Below are 24,394 nucleotides of genomic sequence, written 5' to 3'. Positions count from 1 at the left end.
AAGAGTGATAATCACAAGCAGAGTGAAAAAGACACCCCAGAGGCTGACATCACCTCTGAATTTCCCATGGTGAGCTCTTCTGTAGTCCATTAATACTGCTTTACAGATTATGCTGTAGTCTCATGCTCTGAGTGTAAAAGAGACCGGGGACAAAGCAGTACATCAACAACAGGACCCGGTACTTACAGCAACATCCTTCCAAAAATAACTTTTGGAGGGCATGCTAGCTCGGAGGTAGAAAACTCTTATCTTCCATGAATTACTATTTATTGAAATTTTAATAAATGTTCATCTCACTGGATACAAGAGAATCTCACATGGCAAGAAAGTAAAGCTTATCTTGAAGGAAAAGTCTGCTTATCTTGTGCTGTTCATCCTCAACAGATTTGTTGAAAACACAGGCTAAGAACTTCTGCATGATCGACTTTAATTTCATTTTATGAGTTTAGTTTTTGAAGTTAATGCCGTTTGTGATGAGCACTATAGCACATAAAGTCATCTGTAAATAAAATCCCACCAGGATCAGAAGCACACAAACAACAAGAATTTGACCACGTGCAGGGGATCTATGTGCTAGGCTGCAAGTGTGGCATCAGCCTTGTTTTCAGACTGAAGAACTGTGAACTGGAACCAGACTACTGAAATGAGAAACAGAATCCTCTGCTATTGTATTTTTCTTTTATTTGTTCAATTTGCTCCGTGATTTATATGGAGAACACAATTTGGAAGATTGTATTGTTATGCTAGCCATAAGACCACACAATGTTCTTTGACTCTTATACCGAGACTTATTATTTTGCAACTCTGTGCTGTTAAATCATGAACTGGGGCAGTGGGTAGAAAATGGATCTGTGATGAAACTAGATTTTCTGTTTTGTGTGGGTTTTCAAAGTTTTATTATTTTTTTTTTTTATTACATAATAAAATGTACTTTTGGAAAAAGCAATAATTTACTACAAAAATATATTTTTTTTGGAAAAAATCTGATTTTAGGAGGCATAAATTCTCATTTGAAGTACCTCTCTCCCTCCATTCAGAGAGACAGAGATAAGAGCCGAACTTTACTGCCTCAGTTAATTACATAAACTTTGATGAGCTGAATCCAGGCTACAGACCATGAATGATAGTATTCACCTTCTCTAAATGCCATTTGTCTTGATAAAGAACAGAAATTAATTGCATAAGGAAGCTGAAAATATATTTCTACTGATGAGAATTCTCTGGATACTTTACCAGAATACAGTCATGGCCCATTTTCTAAAATAACAATTTCTAGATTACCTACATGGTGAAGCCAAGCCATACCCAAAAACTCACACTGGAGGGATCCCAAATTTAAAGCTCTACAGTGCAGATATCCACACCTGCGCTGCTTCCCCTCATCTCCTCTGCCAGGTGTCTGTGATCTATTGTTGGAACCTGCTGTAGGACAGGATTAACCCAGATGAAATTAATCTCACCCTTAGTGTGCTCCCTTGAGGATGTCTCTTCCCCTATTTAAACCTCAGCTTTCACTCCTGCTCTTTTCTTTATGCTGTCTGGCAGTAGCTGTCCATATGAAGAATTTATGCAAAGCAGTGCAACTGTTTTAGCCTTTGCTTTGATACTCATCTTGGGTGAGATATGAAGAGTAGTAGTGGAGGAGTATCTGTAAAGGTAGTTTATGAGCAATGCTGATTACGGGGAGTGAGCAAGAACCTGAGGTGAGCCTTGTGCTGTGGAGAGTTTTAGAGGACCACCAGGCTCTTGAGTTTCTACCCAACACCTTGAGTTGGGATCAGAGCACAGTGAATGAGGCAATGTCAAATTCTGGGCTGCTGCTCTTCAAATTTATTGGTAGTAAGCTTATGGCTGTCACAAAACTCTGTTGTCCCCTGTTTCTCAGAGCACCTCTGCAAAGTGTTTTCCTGCCGCCCTAAGGGAAGGGCTTCCTCTGAGCATTTGGCTGTGCTGCAGCAGGAAGAAGTTTTTTGGTGAGTCAGGGAGGCTTTAAAATCCACCTTGTTTCTGGAGTACTCAGGGCTGCTGTCTACAGCAAAGGTGCAAATGTAACACTCCTTGATCTCTGTTGATAAGCTATTTCTTAACAAAACAACCACAGGCAGACTATTCCTTGCTTGCTGTGACTCAATCATCCTCATGTATATTCCCTAAATAAGGTGTGCTGGTGGGAAGAGGGGCTATGGCGATGGACAAGCAGACAGACAGGGTAGGAGTCAGCAGCATTCCCTTCAAGCCAGCCAGACAAGCACAAACACAAGGCTCAGGCAGATTTGACAGTTTCTGAGCCACAGCACGCTGCTGAAGCTGTGCTGAGAAAGGCGGCTGTGCTGCAGAACAGAGCACAACGCATTGCAGGAGGATTTGTATGGCAGGTAAAACAGGCGAGAGCCTGGATGGGTTGAAGTCCTCCCGATGAAAAAGGCTTGTCAGCTTGGACAGCCTGGCAAGCTGCTGACACCAAACAAAGAGTCTAATGTATGCTACAAGGGGTGAGAGGCAGCCAGTAATCCCTTTCTGACTTCAAAGATATTTTTGAACCTCTGTGCCTTTCTCTGGATTTTTATCTTGAGGCTATGATAGTGATGCAAATAACTTAGTATATGTTACCATGAGTTCCAGAGAGGAAGACATGAATTACAGGTTAAATGTGCAACATATTCCCAAGGAATAAGCATGTTATATAAGTCATGTTAAAGGTGCTATAAATGAACAATTAGAAACAATTCTGCTCCCTCTGAGTACTCTGACCTTTCCTTTGCAGCAAAAAATAGGAGCTGGCGCTTAGACCAGGCTGGGTGTGTTGCTTAGCAATGGGGAAGGGTCAGCTCCTGCTCTGTCCAGAAAAACAAGGCAAAGCTCTCCTTTAATTCCTGAGGCAATGCACAGGAGCATGAGGAAGAGGTTTGGGAACCTTTATGTTTCTATCTGGAAGACACTGATAACAGCAGAAATACAGTGACACAGAAGCAGGAAAGAATGAGGGTGAAGTCACCATGTCACTAACACTGATGGGATTTTTTGTAGACCAAAATGGCACACAGATATGACCCTGGGAGTAGGGTTGTGAATACCTGGCATTTACCTTGTCCGTCCCTTTAATGGGGCTATCACTCAGCCATTAGTGAATCACGGCCATGAAGTCTGCAAGGGGAGTTGGGATAAGCGACTTTGGAAAGATTCTGTGAACCTATTATTCCCGCAACATCTTGTATGTACTGTAACACCATGGGTGCAACTGCAACATTTTGAAAATCTGGTAAAATTTACCAATGGCTTTTATTTTACATAGGTCCCCAGTTACACCTAAAGAGCAACTCAGAGGACCTATGTCAAGTGGTAAGTGCCCCAGAGAATGCTGGCTTAGCTGGAATTGTGGTTGTGTGAATGTGGCCCTTTGGTGTTCCTTTTTAACAAGTGGCTGCTTTCTTAACACTTTCAGCATGCACATGTACATTGAAGTATTATCCCACTAAGGAAATACCAACCAGACCTCAAGCAGATAGTCCTTCGGCTGTCATCAGAGCTGGAAGACAGTTTTGGAGTAGGATTATTTCAGAAACCATGCTTGGTCAGAGACAGAAGCTTACAAAATTAGCCCTGTGATTTCCTTTCATGACAACTTTCATAACCATTTTAGCATCTATAAAGTAAATGCTGACAACAAACTTAAGCTCATTACAAATGGCTATATTTAATGGCCTGATTATATGGACATATCTGACTCTCAGTAATACCATGAAAGAAATGCATTGCAGATATTGATTGCTGGAGTAATTATGAGTCATTTCCTCTGATGGAGTGCTTGTGCCAATGGAGGTTAGGATGCCCAAGGGGCTGTTTTAGGTTAAAAAATGGAAACAGAAAGAGAGGGTGCCTGTAGTGTGGCAATGATTTCCATTCAGAAAACATCTTCACAAGGTATCTTGTCTTTGAATAGAAAAGGAGTCGCATCCTTTTTACTGCAGAGCTTGGAGGATAAGAAATCAAGGTTAAAAATATCTAAAGAGGGCAAGATACTACACATCTGAAGGCTTCGCAACATTATATATACTTGAAAGAACAAATCCTGGATTAGATTTAACTGTTGCAAGAAATATGACATGTAATAGCCTTTAAATATGGTTTGATCTGGGACCACCAAAATGATGTGAATGTTCTGTGCTGCTTTCCTCTCAAGAAGTGATTTTCACAGGTAAATAACACATTTGGGACCTGCTTTCTCATATGGAGTTTCACAGATCTGTTCTAATTGTTGTGTCAATTAAAGCCGAACTTTTGAATTGGTGCATGAGAAAATAAAGCAGGGTGGAAAACTGCCCGGCAGATGCTGTCACAGAAATCAGCTCGATTCTGGGTCTTTCAAGGATGCTGAAAACAAGTAGCGAAGCTTCAAGTGGTGATCCAATAAGCACTTGAGAACAAAGCAGCTCCTCGATCTAGACCAGAGGACAGAGATTTTGTTGTTAACCAAGCCCTGCTGCTGAAGTTGCAGGATGAGCTCGCAGCGCAAAGCGGTGCGGTGGGTAGCAGGAGGTCAGCGATGCCACGTGCCCGTAGGAGAAGGCTAAGCTGCACGAGCCCCCAGTTGTACTGCTGTCAGCCTCTTAATTACCAACATTATGGCAACAGGGCTTTCTGCGGAGTGGGCAAGGGGGAGGGGAAGTCATCTTTTGTTGTTCCTGAAAGCAGGAGGATGGAATTAAATGCAAGGCTAGCCTTTTGGTTAATGGTTTCAACTGAGGCCCAGGAGATCGGTTTTCATTTCCTATTGGCCACGGATCTCCTAGGTGGAAGCACAAGGCACATCACTAAAGCTGATTTCTGAATTTGTTCGGCCAAGTTGCCTTTCTTTGCCTCACCTATTTAGGCAGGATGCTGCCCTGAGCAGGGGCTGCCTTTCACTGTGCTTTTATCAAGCACTCAGTTTGGTTCTCCTGAGTGCTCCACTAAAACAACAACTTTAGAAAACACAAATTTTATATTGGTAATCCTCAGCAAGAGTAAAAATAGACAGAAATATGTAATAATAGAAAGGAAGATGCTGAATCACACTGTTTGGCCAATACTGCTAATGGAGTGCAGTGACATCCCCACAAAGTAACTTGCATTTAGGTGTTAGGGGATGTTTATCCTCTTCATGAGAATTAACAAAATATCTTATCCCCAAGGGACAAACTGACTGCTAAAAAATATTATATGCAAAATCAATTTCCATTCTGGGTAGAAACGTGTTCTTTTTGTCTTTAAGCACAGCGAGTGGAATATTGCAAACACAGTAACAAGGATTTCTTGCAGACGAAAGGAACAAACAGTGTATGCCATAGATCTGAACACCTTGTTATCCAGCCCAAGACAATCATCTCTTAGCAGGATGAACTGTTTTACAGAGGCACAGACTCCTAGGTTTGATGTGAAGGAGTTAAAGGAAATAACATGGAAGTAAAGTTGTCAGTGCATGCAAAGCTTTGGCACTCTGGATTGTGCACTTGCTTTCTCTAAGTTATCAAGAAGGTAAATTATCCCAGTTAAAAGGAAGTAACCTTTTCTGTTTGGCTTTTTATTTTTTAATGAAGTTGGTGAGGACACGTCCAAAGCTCTAAATAGAAGCTCTCGGATATTTGTCAGGATTTTTGAGGGCAACACATGACTAGAGAGGTACCAGGTCTCTCTCAGGTCATGTAATATGTTGAGATGGCTTGCATGCATCTTATAACCTCTGGCTTGTATCCAATTGTCTTATGCCTTTCTATTTAGAAATCCATTTATATAGGGGAAAAAGAAGCCACCCCTGCAGAGGCTAGCATAACTCTGCTAAATGCAGGCTCTTTCTCCGTTTATCCCACCTGACTAGGATCTCCAAGTTATCGGAGAAGATCCTGACTGCTAGGAAGTATTCCTTTCTTTCCCCTCTGATAATAAGCACGGCCCTTCTCCAAGAAGAGCCAGTGCCGCTGTGCAGATGGTAGACATCTGCAGAAGAAATGCATCATCCTCCATCATCTGCTATTACTCATGTTACTACTATCGGCACAGAGCCATTTATGTGTTACCTAACAACCACCTCATTAGGGATGAAACTTCCTTCTGCGAAAAGAACTAGCACCGCACATCCAAGACATGGCTCTAATCCTATTTTGGGGCCTTGATTAGCATTTATGCTAGCCTAAGCCCTTTCACTTCGAGGTATAGAGATATCAGCTGCCGCAGCTATTAATGTGAAATGCTTCATAAAACAGACAATGCCCTCCAAAGGAATGAAGTGCCTGTCGACATCCTTCCAACCAGGTGATTATTTAATATTATGTTAACTTGGATCCAAGATTTACATTACAAGAAGAGCGGTGATAAAAACTGGCTTTGAAAAGCAAGTGAAGATTCATCAGACCAACCTTTGGAAGTCATAATCTGGGTTGAATATGCAACAGCTGCAGTGGCATCACTGGTGATTCTCTAAGTGGTTTTGGCCCCTGCACATCCCACCAGGCTGATTATAGCAAGGACTGCAATACTAATGGGGTACTGAAGGGTTTCATTGTTGGACTTCGTCATTCTGCATGGGCAATTACCTAAATGTGCCTATCAAAAACAGTCAGATGTGAATCCAGGATGTCTTGATCCTGTCTTTATTACTGAAGAGGAGGATAAATTCAGTTCAAGAACAATGATCCTGCCTTGCCAGCAAGGGTTTCTTAGGATGTTTTATTTCTCACTGCATTTCAGCACCATCTTAAGACCATTATGCAAAAATAGAAACATTGCTATTGTCATTTTTAACCTCCCTACAATATTTTTAGGGCAACGTAAGGCTGCGATAATACAGCATCAGAGACTGAGATTCTATTACCAATGCTATTCTTCTGTGCCTTAAACCTAGCTGTAACTGAAGATGTTGAGGAAACAGAAGGCATAACCCTGAAAGACAGGGGGAAGATGTTGCATGGCTGCATGTTGCCTTAAGCTGTGCTCTGGGCCAATTTCTAAATGGAATTCTTCCTTTTTCTGTTTGAGTAACTGCCGACCCGTGTGTTTTGATGCTGTCAGCACAACCCCGTTCCCTTGCCTTGCAGGTAGAGGAAAGCTTCGAGCACAGGGCTGCACGAACTGATTGAGAGGTGGGCGCAGTTTTTAGCTGCTGATGCAACTTGTACGTTGTCACATTGCTTGTATCTGAATCAAAGGACAAAGCCTCCTGAATACTGTTTAAGAGCAGGGTGTAAGTAAGAGAAACTTGCAGGAACAGTGAAGACTCCCCATAGGAAGCAGAAGACCTCCTTTCGCGCAGGACAGAGGGATTATGAGAACAAAACAGCTTAGCAGTCAATTTTCAAAGTGCAAAAATCCCCAATAATTGTCAGTCTTAACAGACTACAGTGCAGATGGGTCTTCTCCAAAAGGTTTAAGTATGTACCGTGTGCCAGTTATGCAAACTGTTTGCAGGGCTGGTACTGCTTCTTTAGTTTTTTCATTACAGAATCACATTTTGAAATTCCTTTTCTGTTCTTTTACTTTCTCCATCTCACAAAGGTTAATGTTTGTATTTTATTTATGACTTGCATCCCCTACCGACCATTGCATAATTTTCTTTCCTACTACATCTCCTTGCACAACTTATTCTACAGAAGTGGAAAGACTTGCATTTTTCAGTGCAGTATGGGGAAGACAAGCAACCCTTCTTTCTTGGACATAGCAGCAATTAGGGAGAGAACTTAATTGGTGGACCTCATGACCTGTGATTGTTCAGACCATCATAAATTCCAATGCTTTCTTTAAGGGTTTTATTTACTCACAGAACAACCCAGTCACCGATCCTCATTTTAACAGTAAGTCCAAGTGTAATTTCTTTGCCTTCTGTCACCGCACAAAATTATTTGCTCTCATAAAAGTCTGAGCCTTATGTCCAAGCAACACATGACCATCCAGTAATATCCCAACAGAAGGATCTGAAGGCACATGAAGGAAAAATAAAAGCTGCCTGTGATATACCAGCAACATTGCCTAAGAACAAATAAATTAATTTCCTTAGCCATAAGGTCATCTGGAGCCCTCTCTGAGCAACTTAGTTTTAGGGGGATTTAGAAAAGTCTTTTGATAATTATAGTGATAAACTTTTTTGTATTACTATTTGCTTAACAATATGTGGAAAACAACAACAACAACAAAAAAAAAAAAAAACAGCTATTTGCTACATAGCTGCATAAAATTTGACCTTGTTTCATGTTGTAACTACAGAAGAGAAAAATCTCTTGAATTTCCCTTGTGTGGCAAGGGACTGGTTATAACAAGGGCCAAGCTACCATTGTTAGTGTTAGAAAAAGCAAACGAAAAAGCTCTTGAGCAAATGATTGGATTTCCTTCACACTGGGATTGTGGATAAGAGCAATGGTGTTTTTTGGTGGTGTTTATTTTGTGTGATGTTTTTTTCTTTGAGTGAAAGCTGATGGCTTTAAGTAGATTGGTAGAGGAGAACAAGCTCTGACGGGCAAGCCACCATTAGCTGCCTATCCCTCCTCCATGGCTTATCGATCACAGAATGCCTTGGAGACATGAAATCTCTGTCTCAAAAGATTTTGGAACTCCTCAGGCACTGCTGGGAGGTAGCAATCAAGGAATCGAGGGTTGATGAATGGGATCTTGGACTGTTGGGTTCTCGTCCTACCTCTGCTGAGGATTCTGGAAGTAACATGAATCAGAACATGGGTTGGGTATGCTAGGATTGTATGTCCCTGAGTGTCAGCACACTCAGCATCTCTGCCCTCTTCCAAGAGGAGCAGGAACCACTGTTGCAGTAGGGGAGGAGAAGGGTGAAGGGTCATAAAGGGCCCTTTATGCTGCCTCTTGCAAAACCTTTTTTTAAAAATTATTACCATACGGGGGCGGGAGTACTGTCATTAAGTTGTTAAGTAGAGCCCACCAGTCATTTATATGTTTCAGATCCACTTGTATGAAAAAAATCTGTTTATTCTGGGTCTAAATCTGAAACGGAGCTCCGTGTTGCTAGAATGTGGTTTCTCATAACTTTCATATGTCCTTGAAAATTCCTGTCAGATGTATTTATACTTTATAAATAAAAGCAGGTTGAGGGATGCATTTTTCCAATTAAGATAACCATTTCTTACTTGCTACCAAATGTTTAGCTAGGGACACCCTAATGCTTTAGTCTCTTCTGTTCTAATTTTGCACGTACTGGTTTTACACATGTATTGCTCCATATAATATGATGATGGTGAGTCTTCTAATTAAAGTTAGTATAAATAACAGCAGAACTAGGACAGCTGTTCTTCTAAAACAGGTAGGTATTGGTGCTGGTTATACCGCTATCATTTTGAAGCACTGGGTGATGCCCTGTTAATTGCAATGCTCCAATTAAAACAGATTCTAGTGAAGGCATGGGAGGAGTGTGAAAAAACATCCTGATGCACTCTTCACAGCCCCGTTATCTTCTGTGATTCTGATCAGCTGGGAGTCTTTCTCTTTTCTGAACTGAAACATCTGAGTGACTGTACAGATTAAAACAAATTAGGAATAATAAGATGAGAAATGTACTGCATGCTATAAGTATAATAGTTTTCTGCACAGAATTGTGCACATTACATTTCAAATTTTAACTCCAAGAGTGAAAGTTTTGGAAATAAGAAATGTGGCAGATAACTACCAGATATTTTCTAAGAATGCTGTTAGTTTCACAATGACATTTCCATTGTGAGTCAGACTGACAGGTTATTTTCATGAGGTTTCTTTCCCATGATATTTTCATGAGTAGGTTAACAGCAGGCATGCACATATTTCTTCGTTCTGTGCATGGAACGATTACCTGCTCATACAGCTGTGGCAAGCAAAATCCCAGAGCAGGACAAATGTTGAGATCAATGTCAGAGTTTGTGCCAGGTATGTAGATAAGACACAGGTTTTTAATGCCAAGATTCTGAATTTCTGATCGTAACTTTCTCTCCCAGTTCTGATGACTTCACCTTCATTCTTGTGGTTAATGACATCACCAGAAGAGCCTTAACAGTTAGGTTTGTATGTCATATTGCTTGCAGGAGGAAGGGAAGATGCTGGTTTTTTCCCTTTATTAAAACTTTCTTAAAAAAAAAAAAAAAAAAATCAGTTACAAACAGAAGTGCATTTGAAGGGACGATCTCTGCTTGCTTTGTTTATCTGTGAAGAGGAGCATTGATCTGAGGTGTGTTCTGCACAGTGTTGTGTGTCACAATAAATATGTGCACAGACGGGAATAATGCTTTGACCAGAGAGACTATTACAGCGTGTCTCCTTGGTGTGCCTACACATAAGTAATAAGTCTTTTTTGTGGTGTATATACCTGGGTCTAACATTTCACACAGAAAAATGCAAGTAATTTTTTTGTAGATTACCTCTGCTTAATGATGCTAGCATAAGGGACGGGTTGATGAAAAGGATCAGCAACATACCCACCTGCCCATAGAGCACTGCTCATTACTGTCCTATTGCATCAGGTCTGAATCTTGGGACTTGACCTCAGCAGTGATTTTAGATGGTACACTTTCCTTCACAAAGACCGACTATGAAGTATTACTGTCTCTTCTGTTATTTTTTCAGCTTGACAGCTGAAGTCCTCTCTTCACCCCACACAATGCTTTGATGGCAGAGAGAATTTCCAGTGCATCCTGTAACAACCCTGCCTCAAACGGCAACCAGTGAGCAGTCACGTCAAGAAAAGGGGAACGCTGGCTTTTGAGTCCTTTTGCAGTCTCATGATGCTGTGAAATGCCTGCATAGCTACAACTCCGCTTCACTTCTTCTCCCACTTGCAGAGCAGAGGTAGCAGTAGTTCGACAGACACAATTGCTGCTGGTTTTAACCCAGGGAGAGAACTCAATCCAAATTTTCCATTCACTTTTGTTTATGCCCAGAACCCAATGAAGTCAAAAATCGAACCCTGACTGTGTAATTTGCCCCTTTTATTTTACAGATTAAGGAAAAAAATGCATGGGCATGGCCCATAGGCTCCTTTAAACTGATTTAACATTCTCTACAAGATGATACTTCAACACATGCAAGTAATACTTTTTTGCAGGTATACTCTGACTTTTGTGGAGATGACTCAAATTTCATGGAAAAGACTGACACGAACAGTTGCAGCTTCCAAAGTAGCATTATAGCCTCATCATTCAATATATAATGACCTGTGCACTCCCAAGATCTCTTATGAATGCTATAAATGTAATTTTTATGAGGTTGCTACCTACATAGATGCTCTTTGCAGTGAATGGAAAGAAACAGACACTTGTGCAAGGCCTCTGGGAACTAGAACTAACTGCAAACTGGTTCTGACAGTGCTAATAAAAGTACGACAGCTCTGTCTCTTCTCTTTAGGAAATGATCGGGCTCTCGTGCTGCTGAATGGCGAGGAGTTTACCGAACTGCTCAGGGCAGAGGCAGACATCCCCCAGTGCCAGGAATCCAGCTGGTGTCCAAAGACCACCACATCTCACAAATCCACATTTTATTGCCTTCTGGAAGGACTTCTACAGGACAAGCTCATCACAAGAGTTGATGGCAGAGTTGAGGGAGCAGCAGATGGTTTGCCACTATGTTTTCCCACATTTGTCAACCAGCAGTTGAAAGGCTGGAGAAACAAGGTGGGAGTCTTGCAAGATGTTTTGGCGTGACGGATGGCAGAGATCCTGCCTCTCTGCTCTACAGCCACCAGTTCATTTAATCCACTACAGGTGTGTAATAATTGATGTATGCTCTGTATGCTCTTCATTATGAGAGAAGTACTTCGTAGGTACCAACATTGGCTTACTTAGGACAGAAGGCACTATTTCTTTGGAGGGTTTTTCAACCCAGATGCTGAGATGTTGGCTCTCTGTTACCAACATATATCACAGAATCACAGAATCACAGAATTTTCTAGGTTGGAAGAGACCTCAAGGTCATCGAGTCCAACCTCCAACCTAACGCTAACAGCCCTCCACTAAACCATATCCCTAAGCTCTACATCTAAGCGTCTTTTGAAGACTTCCAGGGATGGTGACTCCACCACTTCCCTGGGCAGCCTGTTCCAATGCCTCACAACCCTTTCTGTAAAGAAGTTCTTCCTAACATCTAACCTAAAACTCCCCTGGCTCAACTTAAGCCCATTCCCCCTCGTCCTGTCACCAGGCACGTGGGAGAACAGGCCAACCCCCACCTCGCTACAGCCTCCCTTGAGGTACCTAAAAAGAGCGATAAGGTCGCCCCTGAGCCTCCTCTTCTCCAGGCTGAACAAGCCCAGCTCCCTCAGCCGCTCCTCGTAGGACTTGTTCTCCAGGCCCCTCACCAGCTTCGTCGCCCTTCTCTGCACCCGCTGACCTGAAAATGACCTGAAAATATGACCTGAAAAATGTTCAATGGCCGCTGGGACCCATCCAAATGAGTGACCTCATGTTATGAGGGGGGACGTTGAGCCCAGGACTGTGGGGTGCGAGGGGCTGGGGGGTTTGGAGGAGCAGGGGGTGGCGAGGCACCGCACGTGGCATGGCGCAGCAAGGTTGCTCTGCAGATAATCATTGCAATATGAGGCCGTGGGCTAGGCGGGCCGAGGCAGCAGAGCAGGCATGTTTTCAATCAGATCGCAATAAGTAATTTTGTTGTTTCTTCTAGGGAAGCATTTTTATAAAAGGGGAAGGGGGAAGGGATCTGTCGAGCAGAAAAGAGTTAAACCCAGAGAGCAGGCTCTGGCCTGGATTGATCCTTCAGGCCTGGGGTAGGGATGTGCTGGAATGGATTGACGGTATTAAAATAGCGTTGAAATACTGATGATGTATAACCGTGCTTAGAGGATATTGTCTTTATGTGGGGTGTCTTCGGCCTGCATGGTTTATAGCTGTCACTTTTCTGTCAAAGCCTGTGCCGGTGGGAGTCCTTCTCTATTCAGAACTGCCCATTCAGGGCGCTTCAAACTTCATTTTAAGACAGAAATTACAACCCATTAAGCCTCCCCATTTATTCTACGTGTTACCACCACAGCCCCCTTCACGGGGGGGCTGTGCTCAGCCCGGGGCCGGCCGCTCCAGCTCCGGGCTCCTCGCTCCGCGCCGGGTTTTGCAGGCGGCCGGCAGCGCCCACCGGTCCCCCCGCGGCGCACTATTTGAGGCGGGCGCGCGCGGAAGGACACGGCGGCGCGGTGCCACCCGCCGCGCGGGGCCGGGCGGCGGAGGGATCCGGGCGGCGGTGCTGCGGCCGCCTGTCAGTCACGGCGGCGGCGGCGCCGGGAGGCGGCCGGGGCGCAGCCGGCAGAAGGCGGTGCGGGGACGAGGCGCGGAGCGGAGCCCGTTGAGGAGCGGCCGGGGAAGGACGCGAATTGAGAAGGGAGGGCGGAAAGGAGGAAAAAATAAAATAAAAGCCGCGCTAAAAACCCGGGGGGAGAGCGGAGAGGCGAGCCGCGTTTCTCCCGACTTGCAGGAAAAGGTGCAACGGCCGCCGTCCCTCAGCCGGCTGCGATGCTGCCAGCCACCGCGCTGCCCTGGACCTTGTTTCTCCTCAGAGCCGCAGGTACGGCGGGGCGAACAATGGGGCGGCCGGGCGGTGGTCGTGGCCGTGTGGTGATGGAGCTGCTGCTGCTGCTGGTGGTCGTGCGGTGCCGGTGCCGGTGCTGAGGCAGCCCGGGAGGGGCTCCCGGTGCCCGTGAGGTGGGGGCTTTGTGGGGGGGGGCTCAGACAATGGGGGGTGTGAGGGGCCAGGGGGTGCAGCGCCGCCGGGTCCCCCCCCCCACTCTCTTGCAGAAAGGAGAAGGGATGCGGCTGCAATTAACGAGCAGCTGCGAGGAATTAATAATTAAAAAAAAAAATAAAATAGGGCGGGGGGGAGAGGGATGGGGGCGAGGGGAGCGCGCAGCGGCCGCGGAGGGAGCGGCGCCGTGCACGAGCCCCCCCCCAGCCCCCGCCCCTCTCTCCGGGGGGGCTGCACCTGCCCCAAATCCAGGCTCTGTGCCCCCAAATCTGGGCTGTGTGTCCCCAAATCCAGGCGCTGTGCCCTTCCCAGACCCAGGCTGTGCACCCCAAAATCCAGGCTCTGTGTTCCCACCCGTGCCACCGCCCCCCGTCCTGCACCCACCATGTGCCGCTCCCCCAGCCCCTCGATGCCTCCTTCCAAGCATCAGCGGTCGAAGCCCCCCAGAACTGCCGTCGCCTGTGGTTTTTCCAGCCCCTTCCCAGCTTGTCACCTCTTGGAGCTGTTGCCCCAGCATTGCCAGTGCCCGGTGCAGCGCTCCCCGGCTGCTCGCTCGGGTGCCTCCAGCCCCCAGCGCCGTGTCCCTGCTCCCGGCTCGTGCCTGTCGCTGCTCTTGCACATCCCGGCTCCTTTTCACCCATCACTTCAGTGACTCCTCGCTGCCTCATCCGTGTGCGGGTGGCTCCTGATCTCCTCAAGCAATTGCCGGTGCTGTAGCTGGCCAAGAACCATTGTACATACCGACCATCGCTATCTTGTGGCTCAATTCCAACTCCCTTCGTGCCGGACCATTGCCACCAGTGTGCCTGAGCCTGTTGCCAAGTTAACCCACCTGTTTAACATCAGCGCAACGCCCAATCTTAATGATACATGGCTCTCCCGTGACATAAGCACTATTATATACTTTATTATAGTTTTAAAAATCAGGATGACTGCTGATTAGGGAGCACGTATCACCAAACAAGGGGGATTGTCTTCCCGTTTCCAGCACGGCTCCAGCTAGCTCTGCATCTGGCTCGGCCACGCCCTCCGATCACCATCTCTGCATACATTCTTCATCTCGACCCTTCCGAGATGCCAGACTGCTGTCTGTGATTCCTTAGCTGCCACCTCTCTGACACATTCACACAGGCTTTCTCAGCTGTGGGAGGAGAGAATGAAGTAGGTTTTCAGGGAAAATAGATGGGAGTAGGCAAAGAAAAACGATCTCTAGATCATCTAGTGCCCCGCTCAAATACATGCTCATGCAATAATAATAATTACGAATGCAGAGTGCCTGCAGAGCTGCACAACTGGAGCAGGACTGTTAAAGCAGCACAAAATGGAGAATGCAAAACCCAAATAAAATATTAAAAAGCCAGAACAAAGCAGTAGCACTGCTTATGGTAAAAGCAGCGTATCAGTTATGTTCTCCATGTTAAAGGATGCTTTGGTCTCCTAAAGCTTGCACCTCCTTCCTTTCTGCTGACTTGACCACGTCTTGGGGTGGAGGGCAGAGCGGGGCTGTCGCTTTGGGCTTTGGCAGCTGGGATGTTGAAGGCAGCGAAGGGGAGGGGCGCAGCTGTGATGATGCTAATAAAGAAACCCTCACCATGGTTTTGCAGTAGCTAATATGTAGGTGGGGGCAAGAGAGAGACGTTTTAGTGAAGAATACCTTATCAGAGCGTTGTCTGAGAAGTGGCTATGTGACAGATTGAGAACAAAAGCAAACATTTACATCTTTTAGAATAATTCTGTATTTTGTATGTATTCTTCTGGCTGGGACAGCGATGATTTAATTTACTGTTAAATGAAAAGTGCATTCTCCTGTAACTTAGAACTGGATTTATAGATACAGCAGATGGCTCATCTCCTTTCATTTACATCCTGAGAACTATGCTTTCTTAAATAATACAGTGTTCGACATAAACTTCATCCTCTTGGCATATGAAATTGAGAAGTCCCAATGTGAGTGTTGTTTCTTCTTCTTCTTTTTTTTTTTTTAAAAGGACATTTAATATAATAGTAGTTGAATGAATACCCTGTTTTTAAGCGTTAAAAGATTGTGGCTGCTCTCCAGACTGAAAGTGCCTTCCCTTTTCTCGGCTCATCTCCAGAAACGTTTTACGGATAGACCTGCTTGCACTGGGAAGAAGTGATGGGTTTCTTGTTGGAACAGAGTGGCCTGGCTGTTTGTTTTTAATGTTTTTGGTGGTGGTTGTGGAAGTGTGTTTTAGGCTTTTTGGGGGTTGTTTTTTTGGTAGCCATGGGTTTGCCTTGGCTGGCTGACAGCAGAGCAGAACCAATCGATGGGGGCAGGAGGAAGGAGCAGTGCATCTGTTGCCATCAGTCTGCAAGGAACAGAGGAAAGCATTAGCAAGAGACAAAAGTACGTTTTATTTTCTCGTTTAAAAGTCTGTGCTGCGTTTTGCTCATTATTTCGCACATCTGTTGAGATCATTTCTGTAGAGAATGCTTGATTTTGGTGTTGGTTTTTTTCTTTGTGCGTTCGTGTGTAGCTTTTGAAGTACTGGATTTGCAGGGCAATGCACTTCCGAATGAATTTGATCTGTCAATCACAATTCTGTTGTACTCACAACTCGCAGATTGTGAGGTGGATGTTACAACCCAACCACGCTGGGGAGAAGCTGTGTCCTCTGGAAGTGTGTACCACAGCTTTTACCCAGGGAGCCGTCAGGTCCATTACAGCATTTTTGAGGTGAAGTGAAAAATGGTGTCTTTGTTTTCCTCATTTTATATCTTCACAAAGATCTGAAAAGTGGGATGGATTAAGTAGCAGAACTCAATTGTAAATATGAAAGTTTGAAAACGGCTGGGACAAAATTGTGTCTTCTGTCTTTCTGCACTGGCTTTCTGTAATGGGGAGGAGATCGGGGAGGCACCTGGCTGAGGGTGTGTCCGCAGCTCCCAGGCACCTTCATTGTTCTGAGCGCTGTCCTGCGCGTGTTTCCATGGGGCTGGGTGTGTTGGTTTTCATCCGTGTTCTCCAGTTCTCAAGGGGGAAAAAAGAGCCGCTGGACAGACTTTTGTTAGACATGAAAATCACAGAAGCAAATTTGAAGGTCAGACCTACGCTGGCTCTGGCTTCTTTTGTTTAGGAAAACACATCACCGAAGTTTAAAGCCCTGGCTCATGCAAAGGGATGTAAATGAGGTGGGCTGGGGCAGTGCCATTATGCCCTTTCAGTTCATGGGGTTGAAATGCAGCTTCCCAGTGCAGCTGCTCATTTGGAGCGTGTTCTTTTGAAGTTCCCCCCAGCCACACGGTGCCGTTGGGGCCTTCCCAATACCCTGGCCTCGTGTGTCTGAGCTCCTGCTAAGTGCTGGAATGAGATGTGCTTTGTGGGGTTAAGTGTACAGTACAGGCCCCAAAAGCTAGTGGAACAGATAGAAAGCTACAGGTTAGAATACTTTTCTTCACTTACAGTTCAAATCTGATGGTTTTCGTTGTATCTGTCTAAGAGAAAGATGAGACAGCAGGTAATTGCTATCCACAGTGAGTCACACCTGTGGCTTCGGGACCTTCCAAGGAGAGATGAAAGAAAAGCATGTGTCAAAACGTGTTGGGGTGCACAGGGGAGATGATGATGTGTTTGAAAATGACCCAAACTAGCCGACAGGTTTGGTTTTGGCCTTCTCATCTGAGATTGCTTTTGTTTTATCACATGATTTATCCGTATGAAAGATTCTTCTGAGAAACTATGGTTTGGACAGAGAAATCTGGTGGCCTTAGGCCTGGTAACTTCAGATCTTCAGGCAGCTGCTGATGGAAAAGCTTATTTTTTTTTTTTGAATAGCTCTTAATGGAAGGTTTTGCCCAATTAAGTATGTGCAAATTGCTTTAGAACAGCAGAGTTGTAATTTGCCAAGTTTGGTCCACAGATAGTTCGCTTTCTGCATGGTAGGGATGTTTTTATTTGCAGTGTGGAGGCAAATCTGGGGATGAAAGTGGCTTTGGATGCAGTGATGGAGCTCCTTCCTCTGCATGGCGGTGTCGGGAGATTCTGAGCTTCATTCTTGTAGTTGGTGACCGCCAACACATGTTTTGAGGAAATGCTGAGCTCTGCCAGACTGTTTTGGAAAGTGGAGTGAGTCAAATTCTAGGTTGTAGGAGCACTTTTTGGAAGCAGATAGAGTGGAACGTCTGTAGGTTGCTTTCAAGAATGACTTATGTTATGAGGTTTGAAAATACATAGTTGTTGTAGACCCTGAGATAGGAGCAAATGAAATGAACACACAGCAGGCATTGGAATGATCATCTTTGCAGTAACACGTCATTCAGCTTCCTAGGCAGCCATCCTTCTCCAACAAGAAGAGGGGTGTCATGAAACCATGCCTCAGTAGCTACTCCAAGGAAGGAACCGTGAGGAACATTCACATAGCACTGTACTTCTGAGCTGGATGAGTTGCCCAAATTCTTAAGCCATCACACTGAAAAAGTGAATAGTTGGTATGGATACTTAGGAAGCTTGCCATTGAGATTTGTAAGTCAACTGTGACTTGCATCAGAAGGAAGACGGTCCTGCTACATTTGAAGAAACAAGGTGTTTGCTCCTGAAGATGAATGTGCCTTGACTTCCTACAGGATATTCCAAATTAGACCTCGGATTTAGAAATGGGAGAGAGAAGTGTTCCACCTAAGTCCGTGATAGTTCAGTTTTTCTGCAGGACAGGTTCTGTGTTTCTTCCCTGTCCAGATTCCTGAGGTACTGAAGGTCTGTAGAGGATACATCTGCCCCCAGAAATCTGTAGCAAATGTGCCCTCATTTGGCCTGAAGTCAGGCCCCCGAGGGACCCAAAACCAGGGGATGACAGAAGCTGACCCTACGGCTATTTCCGCCAGCGATTCGTAACAGCCCGGATGGAGTCCTGTGCCGGTAAATCTGATGCAAGAAAATTAAGTTTAGTCTAGAGACAGTAACGTGATATGTGTTGTGGTTGATCCTCCAGTTATTTCCATCCCATGTCTTATGGCAAGACAGCTGTAGAGATCCGCGGGATGTGTTGTGAAAACTGGGAGTTGCTTGATTTAGTACAAACGTGGTAGAAGGATGCGAGGGAAAAATTGGAAAAGGCACTTGAATTCTGAACAGAACATATTTGAGATTTGTTTCATAGACCAAGGAATAGATGTTTCAGAAGCTGTATCGTCTGCTCCCTGCTCTGGGAACCAGGGCTCTGGGGAATATTTTGAGAGGGCAATAGGCAAAGTGCCATGTGAGGTTTCAAAATGCAGAAGTAGTAAAGCCTTGGGAGAGAGTTACTTGCAATGAGTGAATGTAGTCCTGATTACCTCCTGATAGTCCTGTAATCCTGAGTTAAATATCCATCACCTTCTCATCTTATTGTTTGCTAGGACAGAACACACATAAGGAAACTCTTCAACGTCTTAAGTGTTCCAGAGTCATCAGTCTCATAATTTCTTGAATCTAAATTATTTTGTTCTCTTTACAGTCTACTCTTGAGACCTTTAGAACAAATGGATCGTTGTCAATGGAGAGAGATAGTTCTCAGTATTCTTCATTGCTTTTAAAAGTCTGAAGGTCTGGTGATTCCTTAAAATCTGCCTATAGAGCCTAGCACTGGTGAGGACACATTTGGAGTGCTGTGCCCAGTTTGGGCTCCCCAGCAGCAAACAGATACGGGCTTCCTGGGGAGAGTCCAGTGAGGGGGCTGGAACATTGTCTGTGCGAGGAGAGGCTGAGAAGGCTGGGAGAAGAGTCTGTGGATCTGAATGGGTGTAAATACCTGATGGGAGGGAGGGAAGAAGGAAGGCAGGCTTTTCTCAGTGATGCCCAGCAGCAGAACAGGAATCATGGAGCAGAGATTGTTCTGACATGACTTCCTGCATCGCCACAACGGGACCCAGCATGGTGTCTGCACCCTGGGTGCCTCTGTCGTAGCACCAGCACCCAGCTGCACCCAGTCCTGGGCAAGCTGCTGGGGCTCCGGCTGCCTCTGCCTGCTCGGGCCTTGGCCCAGAGCCCCCCCAGCCCGGCGGCTCTGTGATTTACATGCAGGTACTGCTGTAAAAGGGCTGCAGGAGGCACTTGTTGAAAGATTTCATCTACTTTGATTTTTTGTTGTTTGTATTACTGCTACCTATCAACGTTGAAATCTTTAAGGTAAACAGGAACGTTAATTATTGGTTACTTTAATAATAGTTTACAACACTCACTAACTTGAAATGCCTTTCCAAGGAGGGGGAAGGGAGTGTTTAAAGCTGGGCAAAATGATTGGGAAGTGTGTGAAGTGACGGGCAAGAATAAGAAATAGGATACTTAATGTGTTTAGACTGCCTTTTGACCTGATTTTGTATGCTGTATTGGCACTCGAGGTGCAGGGTTCTTGCCGTAGGAGATTCCAGGCTGAATTGTACAGAGGTGATGTAGTTGAGCTGCTGCTAAGTGATGACAAATTGTGATGAAAATTTTAACCAATGGAAATAGAAAATTGGTGTCTTCAACTCTGAATGGGCTTTTCAGATGGCTCCTGGAAAAATGTTTTGAAAAGTTACTGGAATTGTAACATATTGGGACAGAAATTAGTTTTGCAAAATTTTCTTGCTTTATTTTAACAAATACATGCACATTTCTTTACAAAAAAAAGGTGCAACTATTTACACTGGATTTATAAATGAGATCTTTTTAACAAGAAGACTGAGACATAGGATGCACTCAAATTTAAATCCTACTTTTTTTGATGCCTCCCTAGCTAGTACATCCAAGGCTGCATTTAAATATGATACAAAAGATGAGCAGTCAGTTCGGTATTGTTTACATAATATTGGCAAATTGGTCTTAATGTGTGGTATTATTGCATAATCTGATGTTTAAAATAAACAGAGGAAATAATTGAAGAAACCTCGGAATTTGGAAATGCTTGTTGGTGGTTCTTCACATCCCACTAAAAAGCAGGCTGTCTTTGCATATTAATCACTCTTTCAAAGGAAGTTTGCCTTATTTGCATTGTGCATGCACTGAGGAGTCCCATAGTGTGCCTGAGAAAAAAAAAGGGAGGGGGGGGAATTGGAATTGTTGTTCTGAAAAGGGTTTTTATTCCATTCAAGTGGAAAGACTGAATGCAGGAGAATTAGTGCAGTGTTTTGTGGAAGAACAGTCCCATTTGGTCATCGCGTTTCATGTGGAGCAGTCCTGGCTTGTAAGGAGGCTGAGCGCTGGGGGTAGGGTTAAGAGGGGAGTGACTCATCGTCCTATGATGTAATCTACAGGATGCAAGATCCTCTCCTTTAAATCTGTAAGTACTCCTTCCATTTTCAGACCATTAGGATTTAAATTAAAATATTAGCAAAATATTTAGTGCCTTCCTTTTATGAATACAGTGACCTAAACACCAGGCCTCTGAGACCTTTGGAAAATAAATGGGAGATGTGAGGACGGGGGTCATCTTCAGGTTGCATGTTCTGGCGTAACAAGATTTCTTAGGGCTCGTCTACTCCGTTGGTAATGTGGTTTTACACTACCGCAGCTGTTACTGTGGAGGAAAGTGGGGTGACACATTAATGAGTCTTGTTCTCTTTGCACTTTTTGTCTTCTGGCTGCAAATTTAGGGAAGGTGAGCTTTTGTTTTGCGTTAGATGTCCTCATTTAAGCAGGGAAGATGTCTGACAGTCTCAAAAAACAAACCCAAAGAGTAAGAGCAAGCCAAAACAAAAGCACACACATGCACCATTTTTACTTTGAGATTTTGAAACTTGAACTTGGGGATGGTAGAATTGTAGAATCAGAGAACATCTGGAATTGGTAGGGACCCACAAAGATCGAATCCAACTTCTGGCTCCACAGACTACATACAAATGAAACTGTGTGTCTGAAGAGACGTGCTGGAGATGTTTCACTGAGTGATAGTCCTCAGACTGTTTCGCTTGGTATCCTAAATGGGAAGATGTACAGATAAAACGTGTGTGTACGTAAATATACATCTTTTCCACTGCAGTGGGAACTCGATTTTGAAAGGAGCTGCTGCACAATGAGTAAGAACATTGGTGTGCCAATTGAGTCTGTGATTGTGGTGGTTATGAGTAGTATCATCAACAGCCTCTGCTTTTGAAGTACAGGTGAATTGAAATCAATTCCTGTGTTGCTGATGTTTATGCTGATGGCAATGAGGAAATACAGACATCTGTTGAAGGGACAAATTGTAGCTGGGCTAACTAATATAATTGCTCTACTTTCCAGATCCAAAGATGTTATCATGTGCTTGTGTTTAATCAATAATATTGAGCTCTACTGTTGCTGAAGTCTTTGGTGTCTCCTTTCTTTTGCTTATCCTTGAATTATGAACTACTTGGGCATATTTTCTTACACTGAAATTAATTTTGTTTAGCTAGAAAAATACCAGGTAGTTTCCTTTTAATGGCATTGACAAGGTGCTGAATGAAGTAGTGTAAACCAGGGGAGGTTTAGAAACAGTTCTCCTCCTCTGAAGTAAAGACAGGAGAAAAATCTCGTGTTGGTATTCTGGCTGGGGTCAAGTTGCTTTATCTGTAAAAATCTTTCCAGAAATTAATTGCAAGAATGGAGTTTTGGGTGGTTTTGCTGCCTTCTGTAATACAAAATGATCTTTTTAGCTGAACAGATGGTTATTTTTTGTTGTTGTTTTGCTTCTTAATTGTTTTTGTGACCATGAGGATTTAAGCGTCAATTTGCTAATGCTATTACAGCAAGAAGACAGGAAGAACACTTCTCTGATTTGCTTTCACAGCTTTTGTATTTTAGTGAGGACAGATTTACAGTGTGCATGCACAAGCACAGAGATTCCAAGATAGAGATGGAAAGATTTTTGTGACGTATGTAATCAAAAGTTTTGCTTGTATTGTGTTGCTGTTACCTCAGCTATAGTTAGAAGAAAAACAAAAAACCCCAGGTGATAGCTTTCTATTGCTTTGTTCATTTATTTTCTTTGTATGTTTACATACAGCACTTAGCACTTGCAGCGTTCACGGGTTAAGTGTAGCAGCAAATAATATATACAACTAATCTTAATGCTACTTTTATCTGTGATATCTTTTAATTAGAGTGATTTTAGAGTTACTGGATGGTTGTGCAAGGTGTGGCATTGTTATGATAAAACCGCATTTATACAGTCAACCTCTGTGTACTTTGAAAGCTTTTTAAATAATCCACTTAAAATCTTTCTCTGTTGCTGGGTGTTGAAATAGCACTTATCAATGTGCTTAAAACATTCATTTTGTGCAGTTCATGATCTAGAATGCAAAATGCATGCTGACAGTATTGGCTAATTATGATTTTTCAAGAACTTGATTTTCTGTTTTTGAATATGTTAATACTGGGAGAAACAGTCATCAGACACTTGTGTATACCATTTTAGAAAATATAATCAACAGCTGCTTGTCCAAGTAACTTATTAAATTATTATAAGCCTGCAAAATTCAAAAGAACAGACTACTGTAAACATATTTCAATTGTGGTGTTTTCAAAAGATAATCTCTTAGAAGTATAACATGCTTTTAGGGATTGTGAACAGACATAAAGAATTACTGCACAATTCCCCAAATCCTTTTGGAGTTTAATCTGTTCGTGATCTGTGGGATGTGACTTGAAGGTGTTCAGCATCTATTACGTGCTCCCTGGCGGTTTGGTGTTTGTTAGAGGAAAACAGTCATCGTGGAATACTGTTACGAATGTGTATGTGTATTTCTTACTGACACTTAGTTCACGAGATCGAGTGGATACTAAGGAAGTCATTGTAAGGGGAAAATCTATAACCTTACTGAATTTTACGGAGAGATATGAATCCTGTTCAGTTTTTCTTCCTGTTGTCACTAGCAGGATTTTTCAGCCTTGGTCTGTAAGCTGAGTTGTGCTTAAGAAAACTCATTGACCTCTAAGAAGAGGTTTGGCATATGGAGTAGAGATTTAATTTAACATGGATTCACTCCCATGCTTTGCCATTGCTTTTTGCAGATTCCCTTTTGCTGGTTAGCTCTATCATTTTTCTCTTTTTCCACCAAAATGAGTATTTAATAAAATACTTAATTACTACAAGCAAATTTAGAGCAGTTTGTGCTTTATGGAAAAAGTACTGCAAAGAATGCTACAAACTTCTCTGTTTGCTTGTATTTATAGCTAGGAAAAGGCTGCCATTCTTTGCTTCAGATTATCATGAATTGCACATTAAGGATATGTGGTGACATGTTTCTGTTTAATAGAATAAAAGTCACTTTGTCTAATCCTTGAAAATAGAATAAACCAGTTCAATTGGAAGGGACCTACAAAGATCACCAAGTCCAACGGCCCAACTACTTCAGGGCTAAGCAGAAGTTACAACACTAGTAAGGGCATGTAAACCTGCAGGCTGGCCAAGGACTGCATTTCCGCTACGTGGGCATTCCTGTGAGCTGCAGTGGGTTGAGGTGATCTTTTCTACACCTGCTGAAAAAACAGATTTTTCTTCAATGGAAAGGGAGGTAAAAATAGCCTAATGAAGAAGCATTTTTTCCACACCAAACTTGCCTTAACTGCTCACACTACAATTCACTGGGCCTGCTGTGTGCAATAATGATTTGCTGTGGATTCTCAGGAAGAAGTATAGGGCATTGATTTATATAATGATCTTTTCCTACTCAGAAATATTAGATGGTAGCAGTGTAAGTAATGAAAACACTTAGGCTGCCAACATTTTATGGTATTTCACACGTTCTGTTCTGCTGTAGG

General features: G+C 43.6%; 1 protein-coding gene and 2 long non-coding RNA genes across 9 annotated transcripts in view; all 3 read left to right on the top strand.

Moving 5' to 3' along the window:
• The first annotated feature begins 1,520 nt into the window (after window positions 1–1,520).
• On the top strand, window positions 1,521–4,342 carry LOC311422574. The gene is made up of 4 exons (XR_014685413.1): window positions 1,521–1,703; window positions 1,886–1,973; window positions 3,293–3,339; window positions 3,443–4,342. It is a non-coding gene; the product is annotated as an uncharacterized lncRNA (long non-coding RNA).
• A 2,729-nt stretch (window positions 4,343–7,071) lies between these two features.
• On the top strand, window positions 7,072–11,639 carry LOC311422575. Its single transcript, XR_014685414.1, has 3 exons — window positions 7,072–7,823; window positions 10,582–10,803; window positions 11,359–11,639. It is a non-coding gene; the product is annotated as an uncharacterized lncRNA (long non-coding RNA).
• Window positions 11,640–13,244: 1,605 nt separating this feature from the next.
• The window catches only part of NCAM1 (neural cell adhesion molecule 1), a 105,270-nt gene continuing 94,120 nt past the window's right edge, over window positions 13,245–24,394 (top strand). For all 7 annotated transcript variants that reach the window (XM_084495767.1, XM_084495765.1, XM_084495766.1 and 4 more), the window contains exon 1: window positions 13,245–13,521. In XM_084495767.1, coding sequence (XP_084351893.1) covers window positions 13,470–13,521 — 52 coding nt within the window. In that variant the 5' untranslated portion in view covers window positions 13,245–13,469. The remainder of the gene's footprint in view (window positions 13,522–24,394) is intronic.

The sequence above is a fragment of the Aythya ferina genome, assembly GCF_964211825.1.
Source record: "Aythya ferina genome assembly, chromosome: 22".
In the NCBI taxonomy this organism is placed as follows: Eukaryota; Metazoa; Chordata; class Aves; order Anseriformes; family Anatidae; genus Aythya; species Aythya ferina.
This window is presented reverse-complemented; position numbering and strand designations above follow the sequence as displayed.